This window comes from Hipposideros armiger, unplaced genomic scaffold (assembly GCF_001890085.2).
Source record: "Hipposideros armiger isolate ML-2016 unplaced genomic scaffold, ASM189008v1 scaffold_190, whole genome shotgun sequence".
In the NCBI taxonomy this organism is placed as follows: Eukaryota; Metazoa; Chordata; class Mammalia; order Chiroptera; family Hipposideridae; genus Hipposideros; species Hipposideros armiger.
In genome coordinates this window covers 313155-322438 of record NW_017731540.1, presented here as the reverse complement: position 1 = coordinate 322438, position 9284 = coordinate 313155, and the positions used below count along the sequence as shown (strand labels likewise).

Genomic DNA, 9284 nt, shown 5'->3' with positions numbered 1-9284 from the left:
GGAAATAAAATAGGCCAGCAGAAGTCCACAAAAGGTACAGCTTGTATTAGGTTGTCGGAAAAGTCATGACATATTTTTTCTATGTTTTTTGTTGCAAAAATGCATCATGACTTTTCCGACAACCCAATATTATTGCACTTGGATGAAATATGCCATTCAGGGTAGCATAATACTTAGGCCACACAAGACCAGGAGGAGGAGACAAACACAGGGGACAAGCCCCCAGGTAGCATTTATCCTGGATTCCAAACTCTTAGTGGCTTCAAAAATCTTTAGCATTTTCAAAACATTCAACTGGAGATCTTTACAAAAATGATTGCTGTGTCTTCAACACGTTTTGGTTACAACCATCCTCTTCATTACAATTCACATGCAAGTTTAAGGTACAGCTCTACCTCACAAGATGGGACACCTGTTACACTAAAACCACCCAGAGCCCCAGGCCATGGAAAGTGGGGAAGGGAGTGAATTTCTACTTTACAGAATTTTAGGGACTGTTACCGCGGCTATAGTTTATCCTTTCAAGCACTCTTCATTTTGGTCATTTATATTGATCAGAACATGAGAAAAAGTGACAGTAAGTACTACGACTCAGCACTAAACTAATTCCTAAGCTACTAGTAGAAAATAAAATAAAAATTTAAAAAGTCCCCAGCCACGTTCACGAAGGTGGCTTAACTGTATGTATAAGAAAAAGGCTGTAAACTTATAGAAAAGATAAACTCTGACTTCTAAACAAATTACAAAATGGATTTCGCCCTTACCCTTGAGTGTTACAGAGAAAAGTGTAAACCGGTGGACCTAGTTACCAAAAAAAAAAAACCAACCACTTGTCTTCCTAGGCTGCGGAATGACCTTAAAGTTTGGCCTGAGCTAGTTTCATCTTCAAGTTTTCTCCGAGTTTGTCCATGAACTCAAACGTATTCAAGTAGTCAGAACGTTGCACACTGATAAAGGAGGGAAAAAAAAAAAAGGCAATTTAGTTTGTCTCTGATCTGGTAGCAAGCAGAGGAAAAGTACTAGAAATGCTACTTAAAGTAGCTTCCTATTTATTTCTAGAAGAAAGCTGATTACTGTGAACAAGCTACAAATTTATGGCCAATGACTATGCTCAAGGTTCAAGGGGCTGACCCAGGCGGCCTGTGTGGTAACTCAGCTACACACACATTCACAGTAGGTTCTTTGCCACATAGCTTTGAGGGTGAAACTCCCACAAAGCTGTAGTTCAGACTAATGCTTGGGAGACTGAAACCATCCGAACTTTTTATTTCTCCTCCTTAAAAAAATAACAAAACTGGGCCGGCCGAGTAGCTCAGTTGGTTAAGAGCTCGCTCAAGAGTGTGAGCTCTGAGCAACAGGGTCACCGGTTTGATTTCCAGCCTGAGCTGAGCTGCCGCTGAGCTGCCAAGAGGCCACCTCTTGGATGGCTCAACTAAAAACAAAAACAAAAACAAACAAAAATACCTACTCAGGGTATAGCTATGCTTTCAACCCCACAATTTATCACAAGTCCTTAAAAAAAGTTTTAATAATCTTATTTCTATCAGTGTCTTTCTTAAATAAGCAAACAAACAAACAAAAAAAAACAAAAGACAAGGAGCTGGCTAACAATCCTGCTGATAACATAATTCAAATAGGTTGCAATGTACCATACCGATAAGAACATTTCAAGTGCTGTAATTCTTGCTGGAAATTTAAGGTAAGAAAGATGTAGTGATTGAGCATATCCCCACTATGGGGGCACAATGACCCTAGGATTTCTGAGGATACACGTTTGGGACATGGGACTGGTGTTAAACTTTAGTGGTGTTTCCGGAGGGAGAGTCATAATAACCAACTCTGACTTTGAGGGCGGAGTCTCTGATTAGCAGCTAATCCATCTGGGATCAGGTTCTCAGAAAAATCCTGGGCAATACCTGGGCCCTGGGATATCTGACTGCTGGTTACAGAGTCTTGAGGAAGGGACAGTGACAACTGGGCATCTAATACTTGTGTTGCTTACTTTTATCTGTAAATTGAAGAAAATAGAGGAGTGGAATAAAATAGTCTTGGGGTTTCCTTTGTTTCTGTCTATAATTTTCTTGTTAAATTAAATGGAACCTTGTCATCCAATGACTATCAACTAGATCAGGGATCAGCAAAGTGCAGTTTGGCCCATGGACCCAATCCGGGCTGCAGTCCAGTTTTGTATTATACATACTTTGTTTGGTAGTTTGTATTATACATACTTTGATTGGAACGCTGCCACACCCATTAGCTTCGGGCTCATCTATGCATGTGACAGCTTTCATGCCACAGAGGCAAAGTTAGCAGTTGCCTACTTTCAAAAGGGCCATATATTCCACAAAGTCTGAAGTGTTTATTATCTGGTAACTTATAGATCGTGTTTGCTGGCCCCTGAACTAGATGGTGAAGAACACTTCCTGTAATTCCAAAAAGCACTGATGTTTTGAGCCCAGTGAGGATAAGTGGTAACTTGACCACAGAGCTCACGGTATCTTATACTTACTTGGGTAAACCTTTAATACAAGCAGCCAAATCCTTGGTCATGAAGCCAGCCTCAATGGTCTCAATACAGACTTCCTCCAAAGTCTTTGAAAACAAGCCGAGTTCTTTATTGTTATCAAGCTTAGCTCTGTGGGCTAACCCTCTGGTCCAGGCAAAAATGGAAGCTGAAAGAGGAAGAGAAAAGAAGCACACTTCAATCATACCAGCTACAGCTATTCCCAAATATTTCAATTCCAAAAATAGAACAGGTTATTTTTTTTAGATGACTGACTTCAGTACATGCTATCTCCATGCACTCTAAGTTTTAGGAAAGTAGGAAATATTTTACCAAATAGAAACTTTTCCCCTTGTGTATATTGGTCTCCCCTCCTTTCCAGGTTGTAATCTCTTTTTAATGTGCTGTCCTTGAAACCTGGCCAGAAGGATCTATCCACGTGGCTTTTAGATTCTTAGCCATCTGTCAGATTTCACTGCACCAGAGGAAAAGGGACAATGCTTGTTGATAACACTTGTCCTCTGTAATCGGCATTCTCCCACCAAATGGAAAAGCGTATGTTATGTGTATTTTAAGTAACATATTAAAACAGCTTTTATTAGAACATATCAGCCGTTTGGTGTTAATTTTACCCACTAAGTTACGGGTAGCCAAAGGAATACATCCGAGTCCCTCTGGAGATCGTCACTCTCTGGTTGGAAATGAGTGTAGAAAGCAACAAACATCATCTTACCAATGGGATTGGTGGATGTCTCCTGTCCCTTCTGGTACATGCGGTAGTGACGGGTTACAGTCCCATGGGCAGCCTCTGCTTCTACTGTCTTGCCATCTGGACAAATCAGCACACTGGTCATCATGCCAAGAGAGCCATAACCTGTAAGTGGCAGAGCATGAAGTATTGGCTTCAACTGCATAAAGAACACTGGGTCGCTCAGAGATGAGAGCAAATGACTCAATCTTCACAGGTCTCGGTCAACAAAATAAACATGAGCATGTGCCCTCACTGATAATCCTGCCATTCAGAAGGCAGGGTCCCTGCTCCAGATCTCAGAGCCAGAGTCTGGAAAGGCTGCGCTTGGCCCTCACTTATCGATGTGAGAGGCACCTGCTCCATGATGGAGGGCTCAGGGTCCGAGTGCCTGCATTCCACCCTAGTTCTGTGACTTCCTAGCTACCGTGGCTCAGTTTTCTTACCCACTAAAAGAAGAAGAGCTCAATATATTACTGTTACTCTTATGTGCAGATGCTCTACTGTTCTGGGAAAATAAAGATTAGTGAGTTGTCACCTGCCATCGAACTGCTCACAAACTCACTAGGACAGAAAAGAAAGGCAGGTTAAGGACAGGAAGGGATGGATACAAGAACAGCCCGCCTGCCCTGCTCTCTGAAACAGCCACAACTCTATTCTGTGGTTTCCTATTCAGAGCTGTCTTACAATTTTTAAGTCCATACAATTGATTTTTCTTCTTTTATTCACTCTTTTAACCTTGTATTCAAAGAACATTTTTCTCCGTTTTTGCTGTCTCCCAATAGCACCTCTCGAGTTGATGCAAATTTATAAGGGATTGCTACTTTTGTGTTTGGTCTGAGAGTAAGTAAATAAACATCTTTTTAAAACACAGCTTCAAGTACAGTTAGAAATTGCTGTGTGGGGTTACTTGCTCTCCTCCTATTATTGAGTCGGTCTGAGGCATTAGCAGAAATGCAGAACGCCCTCCATGGTGCGTTTGTCTGTCTATTAATATTAGGAGACACTAGTTGGTACCACTGTCAAAACAGAAGAAATAAATGAAGTGTTTGGTGTGAGTCCAAAGTAGTTCCTGCCTCTTGAGAAAGAAGAAGACTGTAAGGACAGCTCTGCTGCCTTTTAATCTGCTCAGCTGCCTTGAGGTCACATTTCTCAGGCTCTGCCCAGACAGCCTAGGATCCAGGTATCTTATCAGTGTGTTACTGGACTCTGCACCTGAGAACTCCTATTTCGAAGTCCTCTGAGCGTCCATAACTGGACATTTACATCTGAAATATCCCGCCACATACTCTCTTCTTGTTACCATGAGGACGTTTAGAAACAATGGAATGACTGGGTCCCTTTATGAGGAAGTTCCCCTCATCCACTCTGGAGTCACGACCAAGGAACACCCCTTCCTCCACTGCATTGTGAGGCTTTACAGAGCTGTGTAACTCACTATCGGACATAAATGTTATCTTTAACCCCTTGAGCTACTGATTTTCAGGCTGATAGGAGATGCTTAACTTTCCATAAGAGAGAGAAAAAGCAGTACTTCCTGGGGAAAAGCAAACATAATTAAAGTTAACATAAACGTTCATCAGGGGAGTTCTGAGTTACAGCAGTTGCCATGGGGAACTGAAATTGAAGGGCAACTCAGTGCTGAGTAAATCAGGGCGTTTCTGTTGATTACTCCCCACATGAAGCCTCTGGTTTCTGAATTTCTGTCAACAGCCCTAGGCTTCTTCGCTCCGTTCCTTTGTACTTAAAGCTAAGCAGTGAACACCTGTGTTTCATATGATACCAGGGATGGCAGACAGGGCATGAGTGGGACCCGCTGCCGGATGGATGCGCTCTTAGAGAGCCGCCCTGTTAGAACAGCCCAGGGCCCTCACTTTATCTCTTCCTTGCCCAAGTGACCTCATTTTTTACATTCTCATCAGAGGAAAAATAAAGGCAGGGACAAGGAGTGATTCTCAGATCATGCACCTGGGCTGCCTGCTGGTGGCACTGAACCTTCAAGTGGGGAAAAAGGTGGAGAGAGAAAACTGTGTTCATACATCTAAGTCTGGAGCCCAGAGCCTCAACCCACTGAGCTACTTTACCGTGCTTCCCCAGTCTGAGCTTCACGTCATCTGTCAGGTGAGAAGACGGACCTGGATGGCTTGCAGCGCTAACCTTTCGTGAGGTTTACAAAAAAGGGCTACAGGACCCCCTTCCTAACCCGGGGCAACTACTGTGGCATGAGCCACCTGCCACAGCCCGAGCTCCACGTCCGCTGGGTCCTCCAGCTCCTTACCTTGGGCCACGGAGTCCGACTGGACATCGCCATCATAGTTTTTACAGGCCCAAATGAAGCCTCCCTCTGATTTCATGGCTTGGGCCACCATGTCATCGATGAGCCTGTGCTCATACCAGATTTTCTGGGCTTCAAATTGGGACTTGTACTGCCTAAGAACCAGGAGAGAAAAGAACAATCAAAAAGGAGGAAATCGGTTTTAGGGACACCATCTGCTTCTCTATAGGGGGTTTGAGGGGTGCGACTGGAAGCAGCACTTTTTTGTAGAAGCAGCACAAACTTGAGAATCTGAAAGACATGGGCTCAAATTGCTGCCCAATCATTTTCTAGCTGTGAAGCCCCAATTTCCCCATCTATAAGGGCGATTTCACCTTCTTTGCAGAGATGTGAGAAGCAAAACAGTAGTGTCCCAAATACTACTTTTACAATTTTCAATACACTACTGATCAGAGTCTTAAGATTCAGCTTACTTTAAGAACAGACAAAGGGGAAAAAGTGACTCTTCTACCACTTGATATAATTTAGCAAACTAGGACAGCTTCTAGGCTTGGTACAGATGGGTAGTGGGAAGAGGAATTAAAATGCCCCACGAAAGATAACTAAAATCTGTGCCCTGGCCTGAACACTTGCCCCTAAAAGGCAGTTATGCCATCTTAAAATTTAGCACATGCTCACATGTTGTTGAATCTAAAGTTGTTATAAATGTAGGCTCCAGTTCAAGTGATTACAGTAAAGCAGAGTTTTAAATCATAACAACGGGCTGCAGAAAGAAGGAAAATGGGCCCAACTCAGAAACTCATATACTTGAAAAATCAGAACTTTCTATCACTAACAGGGCACTTTTATTTCAAACATTAAACAATTCTGGCTCTGAAAAAAATAATAAATGTGGGCCCCTTATTTGAGAACACATTTACCTTCGAAAAGCAACTTAGACTGATTTTGTTTCACTCCCATTAAATCTTAGTTTTGCCCTTGTCTTTAAGGGATAGTGATGGTTCTTCTCTCCATTTGTCCCAGGATTAAAGGGATAAGGGTACTAATTCTATACTATAAATTCCGGCTTACTTGAGAAAAAAAAAAAGGAAAAAAGAACTATAGTTACTTGTCATATATTTCCTGAAAGATGTCTTTAAAACGTCCATCGTATTTCTTCAGAATGGTGTTTTTGGTGCTCAGATACAAAGGCCAACTCTTAGACAGAGCCATCTGGAAAGAACTGTGTGCAAAATCTTCAATTGACTTATCTTGATTGTACATCCCCATGGCAACACCACCACCCTCTGCAAGGGAACACAGATGAGAGAAAAAAGGAGAAAAGCAAATGGGGATACAGTTGTAACAAGTCTAAATCATTCCACCACCAAAACACCTAATTCTTAGCCCACTTATCTGAGCCCAGGCTTTAAAAAGTCCCAGCCAGGTTTCCAACTTGAATATTCCATGAGTTCCTCAGGCACATAACAGGAGGAAAGTCATTTCTAAATAAGGGCATTCTAACTTATTTTGAAAGGGCAATAGAAATGAGAAAAACACGGTCTTTAGGATCCTGAAGATACTGAAATACCCAAAACTACAGATATGAACCAGAAATACTCAAGAAAGGGCAAATGATTTTGAAATGGTCTTTCCATACTTTCAAAATTTCAAGCACGTATTTTAAACTCTTAAGTGTGCACTTAATCCTCAGCCAAAGAGTGAATAATTCTTGTTCATTCCCGAGAGGGTACTGCCAGTTCATACTGTTATTTGTAGAAGTAATGGTGCTACATGTAATCACTGGTGTTTCACAACTCTTGTAAGTTGAACTCTGTTATTACTGAAAGGTAGAACTTGAATCCATGCCACTGTCCAGAGTCAATGTAGGCTCAGACTGTGTAAAAGGTGCTGAAACTGGGTGAATTAGATTCCATTAAAATGCTATTATTGGGCGGGGGGGGGAGGAAAACAGAAGTAACTTTTTGAGTTTTTAATTGTGTGAGTGCTTTCAATAGCTTCAATAGGGGAGAAAAACGGTCCTGTTTTGTCAACAACTTTTGGGTGGGATTTGCCATAAGGGACCTTTGAAGCAGCAAGATGGTGAACAACAAAAGGCAAAAAACAAATGTTCCACTTCCACAGAATAAATACTCAGATGGCTAAAAAGAAAATTTCAGGAAATATATAACACAACCATTTTTGAACACATAGGGTAGGATTACATGACAGGTAATTTGGGTCTATTAACGTTAATTTATATAACCCATGCACAACAGATTCCCACCAACCTTCCCTTCGTGTTTTAAGAGAAATGCCTAGTTATCTACTTGTCTATATGCATTTCCAATTAAGTGGCTAATTCCTTTTGTGCCTTTATCCGTGCCACAAGAAGACACAGAAGCCAATTATTATTTTAGGTTTTGGGCCCCATAGATATGTAGAATCAGGTTATACTTTTATGCAGCCACACAACTTTAAATCATCAGAAATAATGTTGTCTAAATGATCTGTAAAAACAAAAAAAACAAAAATGACCACGATGAACTTTAATTACATACCTTCAAAGTTATGTACCAGGTACGTCATTTTTGGGGACCCATCACTTGGCGTGTAGGTTATCTCTACTTTTCCTGGACCAGGAACAACGAAATCGGTTGCTCTGTACTGTGTAGGAGTGAGGGGAGGTATGAAGAAAAAAATAAATAAATAAATAAATTTTTTTAAAACAGGAATTACAAGGAAAAAAGAATCATAGAATATAGAGTTGGAAGACACCTAGACAAACAGAGCAGTGTAGCTCAACCATCTTTTATTTTGGAGATGGGAATGAAGGTGTTCAGAGATCCCCAAAGCTAGTTAGTGGTATCGCACATTAAAAATCAGTATTGATTGGGTGCCACTGGCACAGGGCAGTTTTTTGAGTACTGATATGGAGAGAAGGGAGTGTTAGCAAAGTATTTTCCCTTAGGAAGCTCATGACCTAACAAAGACATACTTTCAAAGTCAGGTACCAGCAGATCCCAGCCATACCTATTTGTGTAGAGTAATACTAATGACAGCTGATAAATGAGTTGTCAGATAATGATCAAGGTTCAATATCTATTCTATGCAGACCATTTCCGACATATAAAATCTTTTCCTATGGATGATAATTCATTCCCATGTCTCAAAAGGAAGAAACGAATGCACCCAAAGCACCACGAAAGCTTTGTAGAGGTTTATGCACATTTAAGTAATCAGGGAGTCAACCTGAGGTTTGGAATTTGCAATCTGGGCTTTAATGAATAGAACGACCGTTCTTCCAAGTGACTGATGCCGAAATAACAGAAAAAGGAAAACTGACAAAAATGAAAACACTGAACTCATAAGAACTTAGAGTGGTGTTCCCAGGATTAGCGCGTTTGTAGCACTCCCAGCTACAGCCCCTCTCTTGGGCCTCTGGGCCATCTGTGAAGGAGCTGGCCAGGATGAAAGAATAGTATGAGTCACAGATTAGAACTAAGTAAAACTACCCCTCGAGGACTGTCCGGGTGACCTTGTCCCTAGGAACAGATTGTGGTCTGTCCTGGCCAGACTGTACTTAAAGATAGCTATATCATAGCCTCTGGGTTTCAGAATTTGGGACTCCTGTTTTTAAGGTTCTTTTACAACATATACTGCTTTGTACGAAAGTCTGAAACCTCGATTTCAACATGACATTTTGATTTTGTTTAGTTGGCAGCTTTTGTGTTTAACTTGGCAACCAGCCTACTGGTACCAAAGTACAGAAAATATAC

At 41.4% G+C, this 9284-nt stretch overlaps 1 protein-coding gene across 1 annotated transcript in view; it reads right to left on the bottom strand.

Moving 5' to 3' along the window:
* Positions 1 to 6: 6 nt before the first annotated feature.
* The window catches only part of IDH1 (isocitrate dehydrogenase (NADP(+)) 1), a 23151-nt gene continuing 13873 nt past the window's right edge, over positions 7 to 9284 (bottom strand). Inside the window, exons 3-8 of the mRNA XM_019652956.1 lie at positions 8067 to 8172; positions 6635 to 6812; positions 5530 to 5681; positions 3237 to 3377; positions 2510 to 2672; positions 7 to 947 (exon numbers count right to left, since the gene is read on the bottom strand). Of these exons, the coding sequence (XP_019508501.1) occupies positions 857 to 947; positions 2510 to 2672; positions 3237 to 3377; positions 5530 to 5681; positions 6635 to 6812; positions 8067 to 8172 (831 nt within the window). The 3' untranslated portion in view covers positions 7 to 856. The remainder of the gene's footprint in view (positions 948 to 2509; positions 2673 to 3236; positions 3378 to 5529; positions 5682 to 6634; positions 6813 to 8066; positions 8173 to 9284) is intronic.